The sequence below is a fragment of the Eretmochelys imbricata genome, chromosome 3 (assembly GCF_965152235.1).
Source record: "Eretmochelys imbricata isolate rEreImb1 chromosome 3, rEreImb1.hap1, whole genome shotgun sequence".
Lineage (NCBI taxonomy): Eukaryota > Metazoa > Chordata > Testudines > Cheloniidae > Eretmochelys > Eretmochelys imbricata.
Window position 1 is genome coordinate 55351749 of NC_135574.1, and position 20145 is coordinate 55371893.

At 39.1% G+C, this 20145-nt stretch overlaps 1 protein-coding gene across 5 annotated transcripts in view; it reads right to left on the reverse strand.

Moving 5' to 3' along the window:
* The window catches only part of LMBRD1 (LMBR1 domain containing 1), a 241864-nt gene that overhangs the window by 64789 nt on the left and 156930 nt on the right, over positions 1–20145 (reverse strand). For all 5 annotated transcript variants that reach the window (XM_077812671.1, XM_077812673.1, XM_077812670.1 and 2 more), the window contains exon 10: positions 221–285. In XM_077812671.1, coding sequence (XP_077668797.1) covers positions 221–285 — 65 coding nt within the window. The remainder of the gene's footprint in view (positions 1–220; positions 286–20145) is intronic.

A 20145-nucleotide genomic window follows, 5' to 3' on the forward strand; every position in this document is an offset into this window, starting at 1 on the left:
TTATCAAAATTTAGTTTAGGTGTATAATGTTAAATATGACAGTACAGTCAGTTACAGGAATGTGGCAAGACAAAAGTACACCACTGCAGAACGCTTCTAAAGTTAAGCAGACAACTCTTAAGATTAATAGATCATACGAATGGATTTTAGCTTAGATAAAAGGTATACAGCACATGATCTGTGTAACTTATTTACAAAATGGACACTGCAATATACTTACTTTGACAGGAAGAGAGAAATGGTGAACAACAGCGCCACAAGGATGAAAAATACTCCCCATATGATCTAAAACAAAGATATATTATTATAATGTAGCTGAAATGCTCTTTGAAGTTGATATTAAAAAGCACAAAAACATTATGCTCAATTTTATTAATCAAAGGCTGTTTATGTGCTATAATCTTTTAACCAAATTGAGCTAGGATGATTGTTTTATTTAGTGAGTATTTCCATCCACTTTTTCCACATACATGTTTTAAATGACTTATGAATGAGGGAAGAGTTTGATAGGAATGCTCCAAAAGGTAAAGGGTATTCATTTAACCACTTAAAATAGTATCTCCCTCCCACCCCACAGTTAACTAAGGCAAAAAGGAATCCATTGCTTTTGCCCGGGGATGACGTAAACCTTATTCATAGAACTGAATGTGAAATGTTTTAAATTTCGGTAGCATGCTGTAAGCTGATACAGTGCTCTCCCATCCCTTAGTCATGGAAACATAAAAGAGAAAGATGAGTGCATGTGAAAGGTTATACTGAACAAATGTAACATTTACTATGAAAAATGTGTGTCCTTATACTTGCTATAGTAAAAAGCATAGAAAAGTTTAACTATTTGACTGTACCTACAGAGAAAACAAAGCACAGACTTAATTTCCTCCCTTGCTATGTTGGGTCCAGATAGAAGAGGTCTACAAAAAATGCCATCACTAGTGATTGGTCTTTTGCATGTCCTCCTCTCCACTGGAAAAGAATCAAAACAGGCGAGCCATACCTTGGGAGGAAATAGTACTAGAAGAGAAACTAAGACCCCCCCCCCCTTTTTTTTTTTAAACACACAACTGCCAAAAGGACACGCTTGTTGAAAACCTCATTTGCAGGAGATAAGTCTAATAAGAAGCGAAATAATGTAATGTGGCCCAAATATTCATTCTGCATGCCTTCAATAAAGAGGCTTCTGGCAACATGAATACACTTCCAGTTCCCCCCTCAGCCAAGCAGGATTTAGAATTTCAAAAGCTATGTTTAGCGTTTCAAAGCCACATAGGATTTCATTTTTCAAAACGATATTGTGCAGCTAAGAGAGACTTAAGCCACTTAAGAAAGGAAAATTGTATTTGAAATGATTCAAAGACTTTTGAGGACAGACTAGGAAAAAGAAAACCACCAGCTAAACAAAATGCATAATAAAAATCAGAACAGCCTATCAAAAGGAAAAAAGGAAATATCAGTTTCAGGAAAAGCTTAGAGAAGAGCCACTTAGGATTTTAGGCTAGCAGAATGGCTAAAAAACTTAACTGAGTAATTTCATGTTATGTTTGGGTTTTGAGATTTTAGAAAAAGTGGATAATTTATAATGCTAACTAGCTTTTACAAACTGATGTCTCTTCCTTGTGCAAAAAACTGTTGGTAAGCTGAAGAATCTATTCCCTGCATTCTGTAGAAAGAGTGGTAGAGAGCATGAATGTAGGGAGCCGGAACCACTGAAAACTTCATTTCCATGGACTGAGCTCTGAGAGTATGTCTACACTACCCGCCAGATTGGCAGGCAGCAATCGATCCAGCCAGCATCGATTTATCGTGTCTAGTCTAGACTTGATAAATTGACCCCTGAGCGCTCTCCCGTCAACTCCTGTACTACACCACCATGAGAGGCGCAGAGGGAGCGGCAACAGTCGTGGTAAAGACACCATTTTTTCTAAAATCTCATTCACGTAGCTGAAGTTGCGTAATTTAGATGGATCCCCGCCCCAGTGTAGACCAGGGCTAAGTGAATGCCTGGACAAAGCAGTTTGAGCCATGAAGATGAACATTAACCTGAACTACTGCCTGATACATTTCTGAACCACAGACATTGCCCAACAGGAAAAAATGTACTGGATGATATCTGGGAATAGGCAATTAAAAATACTCTGCTTTTAATTCTTGTCTTTTATGAGGTCAGTCTTTCAAAATCCTTGGACTGTCTTATTTTAAGCAGTTTTTAGCCAATTTCACTTATTCAGTTTCAATCCAAATTGTGCCAATGCATTGCCCTACGCCAAATTCTTGTCTTCCTGCAGGATCAACTCCTTGATTCCAGCACTGATCTGGGTCAGACACTCCACAGAAAAAAAAATAATGCAAATTGTTGATAACTTGACTGTCACAGAGTACCAGTTTGCTTTAATTTTTATTAATCCTCCTTATTGCATTCATATGCAGCCACCAACACCATCAATTATGATATCCAACATTTTAAGTGTTCTTACGGAGCATTACTGTTGAGAAAGACTTACTTAGTCATAGAAATGAAAAGTATATAGGTGTGCCCCAGCTTTTTGTCCTATGGCAATTAATTTTCTTTATCTCTTCCCCCGCCCCCCCCCCAGGTGAGATAATTGGTACTCACGGATATGACTATCGAATTAATCCCAGTTGCGTGTCTCTCTTCTCTATTACCTGGTTCCTAACATATGTTCTGAAAGAACCAGAACTGTCTCACATTTGATATAATCAAAAGTAAACTCCTATTTTCAGTATATCTTGACTTTAATTGAATCACTCCTGTACCAGGAGTTCCGACTACAACCAGCCTTTTATATACATATACCACGGTGGTCTACTCCTGTTGATGTTTATATGCAATTCAGAAATTATATAATAATATAATTCAGAAATGTATAATAATTCAGAAATTTTGGTAACTACAGTATTGTTAAAGTTTTCCAGTATTTTTCATTTTGATTCATTTGACACTTATGCTTTCTTTATCCAGAACCATTCTGCACAGTTACTTTTGATGATGTTACCACATTTTATTTACAACAGCTGTCCATGAAAAGAAGATTCTGATTCAGACAGACAGTTACTCCTCTTTAAGACTATACAAAAAAAGAAAATCACAAGTGTTTCACGTTTAGGAGCAGATCTCTGTATTCTGCAGTGCACAATTTGTGTTTATGCTGTAATCCGCAACTAATAGTTAATCTGTCTCAGGGCTTGTCTTCACTACCAGGATAAAATCGACCTAAATTACACAACTCCAGCTATGTGAATAACATAGATGGAGTTGATGTAGCTTAGGTCGACTTACCCCGGTTTCTTCACTGTCCTGCATTGATGGGAAACATTCTCCCATTCACTTACCTTAATCTTCTCAGGGAGCTGTAGTACCGGGGTCGACCCGAAAGTACTGTGAAGTCAAATTGGAGGGTCTTGACTAAACCTGCTAAATTATACCCCTGCTGAATTGATTGCAGCAGTGTAGATCCCCCTGTAGCGAAGACCAGCCCATGGCCACTGGCATGATCAGATCCTTTGATAGAACTCTCCTAAAGTGATTAAGTTCTCATTCAGTTACTACACTATTTTTTATATCCAAACTAAAGAACTTAACTCAAAATATTCCTCCTAGTTTAATAAGCACTATACACATTAACTGTCATTTTAATAAGCATATCCATTACAATACCTAAGACCTTTCTTCCAACACTGTTGCAATATTTTAAAACTAAAAACAAACTGGACCAGCTTCTTTGCTTGAGCTTTAGTAAACTTTTGTTTGAAGACTCACTTAACAGGAAAATGTATTTTTAAAATTTTCACACCAAAACTACTCAAATACTTAAGATAGCCATACAATATTTGGCTAACTTATGGATTTAAAATATTATATTTTTTGTGTGTGAATTTAAACGTCAGTAATATTAGAAAAATTCACCTCTAGAACAGTTTGCAGAATACAATTTCCATATTAGCACTTGTATTTTCCTCTTCTCAGTTCACAGGAATAAACAGTATTACTTTACTTTCTTTAAAAGTTTTCTAGTGCTCATTTTTACACAAAGTTATATATTTAAAATATAATTATATATATGTAAGTGTTAAGGTTTTTACTTGTTATGGATCATGTTTAAGACAACTACAGTCTGAGATGGCAGCAGAAGATCTGAATGAAATAAAATTAATGAAAACAATTCACTAGGAATTCTTGATTTTTTTATCTTAAACATTTTTTAAGTAGTATTTACAAGAAAACAATATGAGGCCTGATTCAGGGAGAAAGGATGATTCAGTGCTTGGGACCTGCAAGACTGGTTCAGTTCTCCCCTCTGCTACAGACTCTCTTGTGATTTTGGGCAACTCACTCACTTTGTGCATCAGTTCTAATCTGTAAAATAGGGATAATATCTTCCTACCTCAAAGTATTGCCAGGATAAATACACTAAAAAATTGCAAGGTGTTCAGAAACAGTTGTAGGGACCTTGATCTATGAAATTGATCTATGAAAGGATTTTATATTGAGTTCAATAATCTTTGGCTCTGGCCCAGTGAGGAAATATAAGTAAGATATCTCAACCCTCTACAGTTGTATTATGAAGGAAAAGGGGGCTACTGTAGTCCTTCAGAGTCCAGGACTGAAAGAGTCAGGAGACTTGAGTTCTAATCCTGATTGACATGACCCACTTGTGAACTGGGAAACTCATTGACCTGTGTCTGCACCTCACTTAAATTATCAATTTTTAAAAAAAGGAAATACATGTTTACTTATCACATTAGTGAAAAAATCAGAAGCCAAAGCACTAGTAAAGAGAATGAGAAAGAAAATACAGAAAATATTATGCCATTATGTAAGTATCAATGGTATGTCATCACTTGGAATAATGCATTTGGTTCTGGTCACCCTATTTGAAACCAGCAGACCGAGAAGGTATCTAGAGATTGGTGACAAAGATATTAGGCACCTGGAGAGAGACTACCATATGAAGAGAACATGAAAAGAGAGACTGTTTAGTTAAGTTGTCTCTTGGTTTTATACTCAAATCCAACCTCTTTGAGGCAGGGATGGTCTTTGTTCTATATTTGTACGGCATCTAGCACAATGGGGTCCTGGTCCATGACAACGGCTCCTATGCAGGGTGATAAACAACATGGCAAAAGGTTTATTTAAAATATTAAGGAATGATGCAGAGAAAATGTAAACTGGGTGTTTCTATTGGCCCTCTCGATACAAAGCAACGAAATTAAAAAAACAACTGATTTAAAAGCTGAAAATTACGTTTTATATTAACATGTGGAACTCCTAGCCATACAATGCAACTGAAGCCAAAATTTAGTAGGATTAATAAAAGCATTAAATATTTATATGCATACTGAAAATATAGTTAGGGTAGTCAGTTACAGTAGACAATTATTTTTAGAAGAAATATACGCTTTTATGCTCTGGGGCACTGGACTAAGCAATGAAACTAAAAGTGCTATTAAGGGTATAGTATATCAATTCCACATCTCAGAGAAAGTGATACATGAACACTGAAAATAAAAACAAAACATGAATGAGTCACCAGAAACAGCTAGAAGTCATTGTAAGGCACTACATAAAACTTAGACTATGTCTATATTACAAGTTAGGTGTTTTGACTCCCAGGCTTATGTACATATTCTCAAGGTAGAGTGAATTTTAATAGCAGTGTCACTGCAGTAGTGTTGCTAGTGAAGTGGATGCACGGCTGAGCTGTGCCGAATGCAAACCCACCTGAAATCAGTTAGAGAGCTAGTATGAGTATTTGTACATGGAGCAGGGAAATCACACCCCCAGTTTGTACAATCACAGCAGTGTAGGACTGGTAGGGACCTCAATAAGTCATCTAGTTCAGTCCCCTGCACTCAATGCAAGGCTAAGTAATAACTAGATCATTCCTGACAGGCATTTGTCTAACTTGTTCTTAAAACCCCCTAATGATGGAGATTCTACAACTCCCTATACAATTTGTAGTGTGGATGTAGCCTAAAATAAGGAACCAATGTGACCTTTGACAGATTTCTTTGAAATTTCACTCAGCACTAGGAGAGTACTAAACAAATGGAGGAAGGCTGATATATGATGATAATATGGAGTTTTTAAATATGTAACAGAGAAAAAGACTAGTGAGTCTGACCATGGTTCCAGGAAATGTTTTTTCAGGGATTCATAAAAGATTGCTAAGAAATAGTTATTAGTGCGAATATTCAGAAACAATTTAATATCAAACATGAGGAGCCCTTTGATGGGGGTTGGTAAAAAAGAGCAAGAAAGGCAGATTCTCTGTATAAGACACTTTGCTATAAAGCAATTAATTTGATAATGGATATAGAAACTTAAAATCAGTGATTTGTGAATGAATATTAAGATAATCAACTGAATAAAAGCTGGTGAGAGATCATGGTACAAAAGTTATCTAGTAAATACTAGTAGGTCATTTTGGAAAACAACAAGCAAAGTCCCTTAAGATTTGGCACTGGGGCAAACCCAGTTTAGAATCTAGATAAAATAACTTGAAATAGAGCAAGAGACCTGAATTCTAAATTTACTAACAATATTGGAGAAATAGTAAATAAAATCAAGGCAATCACAGACCTGAAGGAGAATATGAACAGACTTGCAAGATGGACAAGTGAGTGGCAAATTGAGTTGAATATTGAGAGGTGAAAGGGCATGCACTGGGAGAGATCAAATAAGAGGTGATAGTAAACATGTAATGAAACAGAACTTACAGAAAATATCAAGCAACAAACCTGGAAGTAATATGGAATAATATTAAAGAGGAGGCTCAGTGTTCATCAGGCAGAAGGGGAAAGAGGACTAAAACGATAGAGAAATTAGCTATAAAAGCATGAAATAATGTTTGGCTGTGTAAGGTTCACGTAGGACTATTTTTGGAAAGCTATTTATAATGTGTTACTCATTTTAAAAGTAAAACTATAACGTTTTAAATATGTAGTCTGTACAAGATACCAAATCAGTAAAATAATATATTTGCAGACTTAGGTTGGGTGAAATTCATTTCCTCCCTTATGCGTTCCTGACAAGACACAAATTTAGGATGCCATGTTTGTCCTGTCATAGATGGCAACACTACAGTCACCTAGATTAGCATTTCCTGAATTTTCAGTTACAACATGTTGAATGCTTCAGGCCAAACAAAAAACTCTTGTTTAAACAAATAGGCGGAGGAGTGACTGCTTTTCAATTATTTTGTTTTAAAACGTAAAATTGACTACACCATTGACCTGCCAGTCACCTGGCTTGATGTCACAGGTCCAACGGTAATCATTATGGATGTGGGATAAGACTAAGCACTGAGACATCTCTTTTTCCTGTTTATAGTTCATATGCTTATACTTTGGTTTTCTGCTTGAATAATGTTATTACAAAAAATGGGTCTTTTAAGATGCTTGTATTTTTACTTTTCATACTAAATGGTTGTATACAACAGTAGTGAACAGAGTCCCTCTCTTGATTTGAATTATATATTAACCTCATTTGCTTGGGGGCATAGGAGCCTCCCTTTTAGAGTTTTCATAGATCTAAGACTTTAGCATTTTTTGCAGCCCAAATGCTTTTTTTTAAAGTTGTTGCTTTGGACATCTTTTTTTACCTTCCTCTTTCACTTAAGGTGACACTGGTACTCATTCTTAGAATCATAGTCTATTAGGGTTGGAAGAGACCTCAGGAGGTCATCTAGTCCAGGGATCGGCAACCTTTGGCACGCGGCCTGCCAGGGTAAGGGCCCTGGCTGGCCGAGCCAGTTTGTTTACCTGCTGCATCCGCAGGTTCGGCCAATCGCAGCTCCCACTGGCCGCGCTTCGCCACTCCAGGCCAATGGGGGCTGCGGGAAGCGTTGCGGGCCGAGGAATGTGCTGGCCACCGCTTCCTGAAGCCCCCATTGGCCTGCAGCAGTCTGAATGGCATAGTCTGGAAATGAAAACGTCCCTAGAAGGTTGGAAAAGCTGGTCTTTTCTCGTGAGGAGGGGTGATAAGGGAATTTGCCAATATGCCTTTATGAGATCTATGGTACTAAGGAATCTTGCAGGTTCCAACTGCTCCAGCAGTTCATCTACCCACGGGCACTAGATAAGTGCTGAATTTCAAAATGAAGTTGACTGTACAGAAATTGTTGCAAAAATGAACCAAACTGTTGGGGACCAGAACTCATAGAATATCAGGGTTGGAAGGGACCTCAGGAGGTCATCTAGTCCAACCCCCTGCTCAAAGCAGGACCAATCCCCAATTTTGGCCCAGATCCCGAAATGGCCCCCTCAAGGATTGAACTCACAACCCTGGGTTTAGCAGGCCAATGCTCAAACCACTGAGCTATCCCTCCCCCATTTAATTGTTGTGATTAAAGAATCTAAAGGTGAGTGGAGAACTCTGGGGCTTCTCCACTCACCTTTAGATTCTTTAATCACACCAATTTTTAACGTTGCCTATACTCCTTCCCAGACTATGGCCCACATTTTCCATGGTACAGGCTGAAGTTTCTCCTTAGTTTGTTGCACAGGCAATGTTATACTAGGTGGGTTTTTCCAAGTATGGAGCAGAGCATATAAGCAAAGTTCTCGATCACTTGGGAGAATCGTACTCTGCCCCTGTTCACCACATGTATTGGCCCCTCGCATATTTGAACTTCAGGCCCTAATTCAGGGCACCAAATGAGGAAGAGGAAGTGGATGAGTCATTCTACAAGCAGGTGGTAATATTAGCAAGCACACATGAGCTAGTATTAATGTGGGATTTTAAATTCTCTGCATCTGTTGAAAGACTATTGGAGCAAAACATAATACATCCTGCAAAGTCTTAGCAAGTGTAGGGCTCAGCTTTCTGATTCAGAAAGTTGAGGAAACAACTAGGGGGTTCTCCATTTTACATCTAGTTTTAACCAACAAGGATGAATTAGTTGCAAACACAAAGGTAGTCGAGAACTTGGGAGGAAGCGATCAACTCAAGATCCTATGGAAAGGAGAACATTAGAAGAGGAAAACAAGGACACTGGACTTCAGAAAGGTGGATTTCAACTTACTCGGGGGTGGGGGCAAGGTCCTATGGAAACAAGACCAATTAGGAAGAAGAGGAGTCAAAGGGGGTGGCAGTTCTTAAAAGATGTAATACTGGAGACTCAACATCAGGCTATTTCAACACAGAGGAAAGATAAGAAGAGCCACAGGAGGCCAGTGTGGCTGAACAAGAAGCTTTTAAACCAAAAGGGATACCTAGACAAAATGGAAGGAGGGGCATGTCACCAAGGAAGTATACATGAGAATAGCACAAACGTGTAGGGACGAAATCAGGAAAGCAAAGGCAAAGAATGATTTACTGCTGGAAGAAATTATAAGAGGAATGGGTTCTTCAAATATGTCAGACAAAAAAGAAAGATCAAGGATGGTGTGGATCCACTGCTCAATGGAGAAGGTGAGCTGGTAATGGAAGATGATAGGAAGGCAGAGCTGTTCAATGCCTACTTTGTTTCATCTTCTCACAAAAAAACAACATGTCACCGGGCAATAACGAAGTTACCATAGGAAATAAAGGGGAAGAGATGCAGATCGGGATAAGTAAAGAATATGTCAAAGATCTTCTGACCAATTTGAATGAATTCAAATCAGCGGGGCTGTATGCTATTCACCCGAAGGTACTGAAGCAATTAGCTGAATAAATCTTGGAGCCACTGGCAATAATATTTACAAACTCATGAATGACAGGAGAGTCCTGGAAGACAGGAGAAGGGCTCACATAGTACCCATCTTTGGAAAAGGAGCAGCTGGTGAACTAAAGACCAACCTGACTTAAATACCTGGGAAGCTATTAGAGCAATGTATAAAACATTCAATTTGCAAATACCTGGAGACAACAAATCCTGCATTTTGGCAGGGGGTTAGACCAAATGACCTTTGTGCTCCTTTCTAAACCTATGATTCTACATTTTGGGTCTTGCAGAGAAAGGAGTTATTAGCAGGGCTTGCCTTGGAGGCATCATTCTTAGTCAGAGGCAAATTTAGTCACAGGATAGCACTAGAATATACATCTGACAAACCTGTTGCAGCCAACCAAGGCATAGGATGGGCTTTTGGGCAGGGCCTCATCCTATCAGCCTTATCCCATTATTTGCCAGGGCCTCCCCATGATCAAGTAGGCTGGTTAGCTCTCCTGGATTGGGGTTCTAAATGTAGCATGAGTCAGGGGCTTAGGGTTAATGCCTCATGCCTCCCTTGGCCTGGTCCTGCAGGGTGTTGAGGATCCAGGAAATTATGCATCTAAGGATCCTTCAATATGAAATTTTCCAGTCGTACAGTGTCTAACAAAGACCGAGGGCAGTGTCATAGCACCCACTTTTGACCTCTCCCGGATAGAATCCGTACAAATTGTTCAGTTAAAATTTAACTTGGCAACCCACGCCCTGGACTGTTTCTCTGAGTGGAGCAACTGCCAGCAATATTCCTTCTCGCTTTGATCAAGGTCTTAGGGTCAAGGTTCCCTTAGGGAACATCTGTGATTTAAAAATAGTCTAGAATTGAGGCTCTCGCTTGTAGTCCTTGTTCTGTTCTTGGTCCAGTGATAGGCTGACTGCGCCTGCCGCATCAAATATGGTGCCAATATTAGAATCCAATGTTCAGCAGGCTATTGAGAGGATAGCACTACCCTCTCAAAGGTGGTAAAAAATGACCCAGTCATTGGGTCCCATCTTGTTTAACTTCTGAGACCTCTGGGTGAGTTACTCCTGGGGAGTTGGGCCCCAATGAGACCCTGCAGTGGAAGTAAGGCTGGCATTAATTGTTGAATCAGGTCCTTTTGTAACTCTTTTTGTTGGGTTACCATCTCTCTCAACAGCTGCTGCTTGTCATTTGTACTTGCTGTTGTACATAGTCCATTGCTGCAGCTTTCTAGCGGAGAAGAACAAGCATACCGAGCATTTGCAATTCTCTCAGGCAATAAAAATCTACTGGGCCCACTTTTCAGTGAGATTCAGTACACTGCAGGATGGACAGGACTTGAAGTCTGTAGGTTTTGACAAAAAAGAAAAGGAGTACTTGTGGCACCTTAGAGACTAACCAATTTATTTGAGCATAAGCTTTCGTGAGCTACAGCTGACTTCATTCACTTTGTGAATACAGACTAACACGGCTGCTACTCTGAAACCTGTAGGTTTTGAGTTCATCATGTTAAGGAATCCTCTTCAGGGAGGTCTAGCTAGTAGAGTGCAGTCCAGATGAGTTGGATCAGTTCATGGTCGTCAAATATAGTAGATCAGAAAAGATTCTGAAGACTTTGGAAGGTTTTGAAGAAGTTTAAGAATTAATGGTGCAAACACTCTGTCAGGAGCACTAAAAGGGAACTGGAGGTCACAGTCACCTTGCCCTTTATGTCTTCATATGAGAACATGAGACAGAACTGGGTGCATTCGAAGCCCCTACAGACACTGCTATTCAAAAACATCTGGCCCCAGGTGCGTACAGTGAAATCCACAGACACATACTCAAATAAGAGCTAGTGTGATCAAAATGAGGTTATGATAGATAAATATAGATATCTGCTAAATCACAGACTACAGAACCCGAGAAAACAGGAAGACTAGCCAGAAGGGATTAGAGTAGTCTGAACAAAAGATTATCACTGCCTGGACCAAAAAGTCAGCATTAGATTTAAGTTAAGAACCGCATATATTAGTAGTAATAAGCAACTTTCAGATTTACGTAAAGACCCCGAGTTTGCTGCAGACTTGCTGAACAGCTCATTGAGTACACACTGCCAGTTACTCTCTTCCCAACATTTAATGTACAAAAGCATTCATTGGTTTATAGAAGGAGCTGAACCTACTATGTTGAAAAAACACCCCACAAACATGGGTTTTCACAAAACCTACTGCAGAGAGTGAGAGAGTTGTGTGTTTTTATAAATATTGTATCCACCGCTGTTTATGATATTATCTTGCCTGAAGATACAGTTAAATCAAAGAAGGTCATAAGAGAAACCAACAGGAAATGAAATAGCAAAGATAAGGTGCTTTCATAAGGAATGCCAATGGTTCTTAAGGATTTGGTCCATTTCGTTAGTGATTGAAAGATGACAGCTGTTTTGTTAAACTAAGTGTGTCAGTCTAATTTCTAATTGACATCTGGTCACATCACAGTTGGTAATCAGTCTCCACAGAGAGAAGAAATTAATGTGTATGAGATATGTTACTTCGCTCTCAGAGATAGTCCTTCCGAGTATATCTTTGTCCTCTCTATTTTTCACTATTTGTTCTATTCTGGAGCACATCCACCCACAATACACTTCCAGTGCAGGTTTACTGTTGCTCGACCATTTCGATCAGCCATCTTATATTTAAAACAAATGAGGTATATGAAAGCATTCCCAACCTTTTTTTTAAATAAAAAGGATGAAAGAAAGATGGCTTAGAATGTACTTTACGTTACTCTGCATTCCAATGCAGATACAACATGGTGACTACAGTTCCAGTCATCTTATATAGTGCCAGATATGTATCTTTAAGGGAAAAAAATGCGTTTCCCAAGAAAAACTATCAGAGCATGTCAGGGTTCCTTCCCCACTCTGAACTCTAGGGTACAGATGTGGGGACCCACATGAAAGACCCCCTAAGCTTATTTCTACCAGCTTAGAACTTCCCCAAGGCACAAAGTCTTTGCACTTGGATTAGGTAAAACGCTGTCACCACAAAGTGTTTTAGACAAAGAACTTGGAAAGGAGCACTTGGGGAAATATTTTGGGGGAATAGGACTCCAAGCCCTACACCCCCTTTCCTGGGAAAGGCTTGATAATACTATCCTCACCAACTGGTACAGGTGAACACAGACCCAAACCCTTGGATCTTAAGAACAATGAAAAATCAATCAGGTTCTTAAAAGAAGAATTTTATTTAAAGAAAAGGTAAAAGAATCACCTCTGTAAAATCAGGATGGTAAATACTTTAAAGGGTAATCAGATTCAAAACATAGAGAATCCCTCTGGGGAAAACCTTAAATTACAAAAAGACACAAAAACAGGAATACACATTCCCTCAAGCACAGCAAATTCACAAGCCAAAACAAAGAAAAACCTAATGCATTTTCTAGCTAGATTACTTACTAACTTTACAGAAGTTGAAAGGCTTGCATCCTTGATCTGTTCCCAGCAAAGGTATCACACAGACAGACAACCCCCCACCTCCCACCCCCAGATTTGAAAGTATCTTGTCCCCTCATTGGTCATTTTGGGTCAGGTGCCAGCGCGGTTACCATAGCTTCTTATCTCTTTACAGGTAAAAGTATTTTGCCTCTGGCCAGGAGGGATTTTATAGCACTGTATACAGAAAGATGGTTACCCTTCCCTTTATATTTATGAAATATTGTTTATTCCTCCAGCTCTTTCTAGAAAGATTCTTTTTTCATCAATTTCTGCACTCACGAAGTGAAAGTAGGATGTTAATTCTGCCCTTGTGATGTCAACCAAGCAATGTTGCCAGCAAATGAAATTTTCTTTCGAACAGTCTGCAGATTCTGGAGTCTGAGGACAGATTTGAAGTTAAGCTTTCCAACAGTGTGACTGCAGCAGTGATTTAAACGTATGCTCAATTTTTTCCATAAGATGCAGATACTGGACAAGTTTTAGTTTTATTGTAAAACTGTGGGTGAATTTAGTTCTTATAAACATGAGGGATCAATAGTATTGATCCAGCCCAGCATACACTGTACGCAAGCACAATGTGAGTTTTCCACCATCTCAACTGTGACCTGTACTACACAGCCACCTTTTTTTTTTTTTTTTTAAAGGAACACAAAGCAAACAAAACAAAAGAGAAAATAAAGGAAAACTGGTTTGTGGGTAGAATTGCAGAAAGTTTTTTCTTACCTCCATTTGTTCTAGTAAGAGTACATTTATTTCTAAATTACATGCATGAAGTGTTCAGGTCACTTGATTTAAAAAGGCAGAAAATTAAAGAGATGGGGATGAAGGGAGATCAAACAGAGGTTTTCAGACTGCACTTGTGATAGTAAGGAGAGAACTGCCTGGGGGCCTAGTAAAACTCAATGGATTCAGGCTTTCTGGTTAGCATATTACAGGCTTAGGCAACTGTAAGCAGCTGTGTCATAGAATCAGGCTTATTTTAATATATGTTTGTGCAGCACCCTTCACAATGAGACCTTTATCCAGGTTGGGGCATCTGGGTGGTACAGTAATTTTCCTGCCCCCCCGACCCCAAATGGGGTCTGTGAGTATAAAAAAATTAAAATGGTTCTCACTACTGTTCACCAGTAAAATCTTTAAATCTTTAACCAGTACAGGCACTTATAATTTGATCAGTGGTATGGAGATATTGCTTCACTGTTAACTGTGCAACTGTTATCCAGAGCTTCTGAAGCTGAACAAGGTCCAAATTTGGAAGCTACCATTAGACCTTCACACTTATTAACATAGAGGAAAATATCAGGATGCTTTTCATATGCAGGAATAATCCCATTTATACAGTAACTAGTGACATATATGTCTAATATCTGATTTAACCATCCAAGGGTTCCATAATTCTAAACAAAAGTAAAACAAAAAGGAAAGTCAAAGTTTTCCCTAAATTCAGAACCTAATCAAGATGACAACTGAGCAACTTTGTATAACCCAGTAAAAGCATCATGTCAAAAGGATCAAAAAAGCATAGCCACTTCCCCAAAGACCTCAAGCTAAAAAAGACAAGATAGACTAGAACCAAGCAACAGTGTATAATATAAAAGTAATTGCGGTGACTGTCTATATCTCAACAATACATTAGTAACAACTTTTTTTTTTTTTTTTTTGAAGTTATATCCCCCACTTACATTGTCATTTTGAGTCAGTTTCTTGTAGGCATAAAGAAAAGTGAGCCCTTATGTGAATGCAGGGCTGGGGTCCTCGTGCACCAGCTCAAGATGATGAGTCCATGCACGGGGGACCGCCACAGAAGGTAACAGAAGTGACACAGAAAGAAGACAGGGTGGATATCAGGGGGAGAGAGAAGCATAATTATACAGGGCTTTGAAGACAAGTGGCCAGATTCTCAACTGGCATAAACCGACATATCTTCAGACTGTAGATATCTATGTTTTCATAATTTTGAGCCCATAATTTAGGAAAGATGGATTTCTAATATAATATCACCCTTCAAAATCCTAAGTCAATGCACAAGTAAAATGCATTTGGTCTCAGTTTCCTTATTCATTCATATTTACAAAGGCTCCTTGCAATTACCACTTTGCTCAGAGTTTTAGAAGAGGAAAAGCAAGTTTTTTTGTTGTTGTACTTTTTAAAAAAAATTGAGTAACTTTGACCAACTACACTGGAAAGTTTCCACTATGGCTGCATGGTTGACATAACTACAAATAGTAGAAACACAGCAAATTTTTGCATAATTGAATTATTTAATTCAAATCCTTGTGAAACAACTTCTCAGAGCAGTTTAATACAGATACGAAGTTGGACCTTATTTAGTGGATACAACTGAATATTTGTGCTAATGGTTACCTAACAAACTTGATTTAACGTATTTTGTACCTGAGAAAAAGATTCTAGTCAAGTGAAATATAAAGAAAAGATCTCCATAGAAAAAGAGAATATTTTTTCTTTAAATCAGGTATATTTCTCTACCAGAAATTTTAGTAGATTTCACTGTTAGATAATACTAATTAATGAGAACTTGTTCCTGAACATGTTGGTCACTGTGCCTCCGCTGTACTACTATTAAGAATTATAAATCTGCCCTGATATTTCTTTCCCCACTCCCCCGTCCCCTGCACTTAGTGACAGCAGAACTAGTTTTCTACATCTTGTAACTGCCTGTGAATAATTGTGCTCTAAAAACCTCTGAAATGGCTACATTCTATATTGAGAAACCCTTATGTAAAATATTTTGATTACAGATATTAAAAATAGTATACAAATACACAGAAGATTTTAGAGTTATGACTGCTATAAAAGTAATTACAGAAAGATTTAACTTTCAAGGATTTTCATGCACAGTTATACTAATCAGACAAACATTACCCCAAAGCTATAAACTGCATTTATTTTGGACTATAAAAGCTACTATATGAATCACTGGCACTTACAAAAATATTTTAAAAAAATTCTTTATACAAATCGACTTTACTATCTAGAGTCATGTCACAATGTATTAGTAACACCAACAGTCCTATAATTGAGAACCTTTCAAAGTACTCCTTTTCTTTTTTCAAATATTGAAACTAATGGTTCTCAATTCTACCCAACTCCTTCAACTCTTCTCTGAGAAAATCCCAGGTAAACACAAGCCTTGCGGCATGCCTTGAAGATTAAATTCATGTTCTATACCACCAATGAACAAAGAATATTCCCTAGTAGAAAACACTTCATGGAGAATGACCTGCCAGTAGGTCCACTTTTTAACATAGGGACTATTAGCTCAAGCATCTCCAATGACTGCAATTCTCATGATCTTTTACAGCATGGAAGTAGTAATTTTCAGGTACCAAGGACACTGGGACAACATGTTTTCTGTGTGAAGCACTACTCCACAAATAGGGTTTTACACAGTGTGACTGCCTATGTCTCTGAATTATCTTTAGGGGTAGTCCTGTGTAGAGAGAGAGACAATGCAAAAGTCTAATCTCAGTCATGAAATGGCAAAAAAATTATAGTAGCAAAAGAAAAAAAAGTAACTAGTCATACAGAGTCCCAGAACACTTCACAAGAGAAAAAGATATAAGCAGCATTAAATTTGAGCTGCAGTTTAGAAGGAAACTGTCCCAAAATTCTTCCCAAAATTTAAATTTGGTAAAGACAAGCTTTTACAAAACCTTAGATCAATAAAGTTTTCCTGAATTATTTGAAAAAAAAAAATTTTTTTTTAAATCAAACACAAACATTTCCCGGCAATGTCTGCAACCCAAACTCTTGAGAACTTAAAATAAAGCTTCCTTGCTTTTCATTTGTGCAAGCTCAGAGAAGTGAAAAAAGTGAATAAATTGATTAAGATTCTTCGGGCTTTTAATAATTTATGGTGTTAACACCACTGGTATGGAAACTGGTTTAATTTTTTTTCAGTGGGAATGTTTTTTCAACAGTTTCAGAATTTTGTAGTTCAACTGAAAGCTGACTTCTCAAAGTCCTAAAGACAAACTTAAATCATGGGTATACTGTAGTATGTGTCATTGTTACATATCTAAAAAGCTGAGAATATATAGTGACAAAAAGATGTAATTACCATCAATAGAGCCTAGCGTAAGAATGAAATTGGGTATAAAGAGAAATATGCTATTAGGAATGAAAAAACCACCAAAACTTTGCTCTGCATTGTGCATTTTCCATTATACTAGTCTATTTCTTGGATAAAGGCTCTAGCTAGCTAGTTTAGGGTCTCCTCTAAGAGGGACCTGTTGACTACGTAACTGAGTCTCTGGCAAGGATCCTTCCATTCAATCCACATCATTGTTTTCCCCAAGATACTCTTAAAAAACAGAAAATGAGTTGGATTAATCTCAAGGTGGCAAATCACATCTGTACTTCCAAGTGCTGATTAAGTTGAGTTTCAGCCAACGGTTTTTTACAACATGGATCACTATCTGAAAGCATATGTCTCATGCAGTCTTTACCTACATTAATGCAATGTTAAATTACAAGTTAAATGACTATTAACAGGGTAACGTCTCCCCTTTGTGAGAGTTTAATCCTATCGCTTCTTTGTTACAGAAGTAATGCCTCCAAGTGATTTCTTGTATTTCATTGTTTTGTATGCCTCATCCTGACCTGTACTTAACTTTTCAAAGTAAAAATAAATTACCATTGTAGCAACATTTAGTAGAAATTATCGGATCCAAGATTTTCTAGGGAAGTTACTGAAACATTATATTCTAAGGATTTGGGGTTTTGTACCAACAACGTTTACCACATTCAGTCTCACCCACAACTGAATCCTAGTAGTAAACACTCTTCCAAGAAGCGGAAAGTTGTACTAAGTTGAAAATAAAGAACTTTCACAGTAAGACAGTCAAAACCACACACTTGTGAAAACTAAAGTATACTTATGTTCCATAGAAAGAACATTTTTGCCCATTTTATCTGAAAGTAACAAACCCACATGAAGATTAAACTATTTTTAGATAGGTTTTACATTAAAATCACTTAAAGAAAATTCAAAGTTATTTATAGGCTCTCCCCCCCTTCTTTTCCTGACCGACTTGCAGGAACTAAGTCAGACCACCTTGATAATCTAATGATGTGCAGGGCTTTTTCACAGAAGGTAGAGTTCAGTTCCTATTTGTGGTCTTCTATAGTAAACAACAGCTACAGTAGAAGTGTCACGCAGGCAACAAATTCAAATGCTAGGGATCATCTTGCATAAGACTGTTCCGATCCTCTAGCAGTCTTGGGCATGGTGTTTGCCTCTGGAAAAGAGGAACATTCTAGAACAGGGGTGGGCAAACTTTTTGGCCTGAGGGCTGCATCGGGTTTCTGAAATTGTATAGAGGGCCGGTTAGGGGAGGCTGTGCCTCCCCAAACAGCCAGGCATGGCCCGGCACCCACCTATCCGACCCCCCTGCTTCTCGGCCCCTGCTGGCCCTCCCAGGACTCCTGCCCCATCCACCCCTCCCCGGCTCTCGGTCCCCTGCCCACCCCCAGACCCCGTGCCCCTAACTGCCCCCCGCTGCCCCATCCAACCCCTCCTCTCCTTCCTGACTGCCCCCCCCCAGGACCCCTGCCCCCATTCAACCCCCATTTCCCACCCTCTGACTGTCCCAACCCCTATCCACCACCCGAACTCCTCTGTCCTCTATCCAACTGCCCCCCCCACTCCCTGCCCCCTTACCACGCTGCCTGGAGCACCGGTGGCTGGCAAAGCGGCTGCACCAGGAGAGGCAGCCACGCAGTGCAGAGCACCAGGTCAGGCCGGGCTCTGCAGCCCCGCCGCCCAGAGCATTGCGCCGCGTGGCGGCATGGCTGTGGGGGAGGGGAGACAGCCTCCTGGGCCAGGAGCTCCGGGGCTGGGCAGGACGGCTGAGCCGGATGTGGCCCGCGGGCTGTAGTTTGCCCAACTCTGTTCTAGAGCCACCACCATCCCACAATTCAATGATCTTGAGGATGGGAAAAATGAATAGGAAAATGGAGCATCCTTGGGCCTGCAGAGGAAGTCAGGACTTTTTGCAACCTCTGCCCCATTAAAGAAAATGGAACAAGCACGTGGAACACTCCTTCAAGCAGCACACATTTTCAGGAAAATAACGAGAACAAAAACTGGTATCCCTTCACACAAGTTAAAAATAAAGCTAGTGAATCTTAATCCATGAACGATTTGTTTATTTAAAAAATAAGCAGACTTTCACTCCCAGGTTCCCAGGAGACTATGACATCCATAAAACAAAATTCCATTTTAAAATACGGAATTTAAGCATAAAGTTTATGATCCTGTAACAGGTCTTTAATCACAGAAAAATTCAACTATTGAAATTACCTTTTATCATCAAATAGTCTAACTTTAGCTATAGTATATTCATGCGTCACTATTTCCATCTCTTTCCTAGTTAATTGCATCTTGCCCTTTTCTCTAACAACTTGCTCATCACATTACTTACTGCAACAGAATCATACAAATCCTAGTCACTTTGTTCAACTACATACAAAGTATCTCACCATTACACTGGCGAGATATGACCTGGTCACTTAGGGACTTGCGAAAACCATCACTAGGTCCCCACTTCTGCATAAGGAAACAAAAGATCTTAAGTTGTCATCCCTTTCAGGCACAGCACCATCCGCAGCAAACTTACTCAGCTCCAATCAGATATATCATTAGTGACAAGCCAATCAGTCCCACACCAAGCCTACCTTCCCACAGGGAGTCTCTGGCAAGCAGAAGTCTCTCAAGCAATTCCCTGCTCCAGCCAGGCCGCTTGTAGAGTGACAGTTGGACTTCTCCTCTCACACCAGTCAGCCCCTCACTGAGCTGGGCTTTCCAGTTAACCCACCTACTCCCAGTCTGGTGCCTACTGCAGATTAACAGAGTGGAGCTGACAGGCCTGCTGTGGACGCATTCTCAGGATTTACATATCATGTCACACGTACCAAGCAACAGTTGTAAAGGGTTCTCTTACGCTATAATTTGCCAACAATGCTACAAAAAAAAAAAA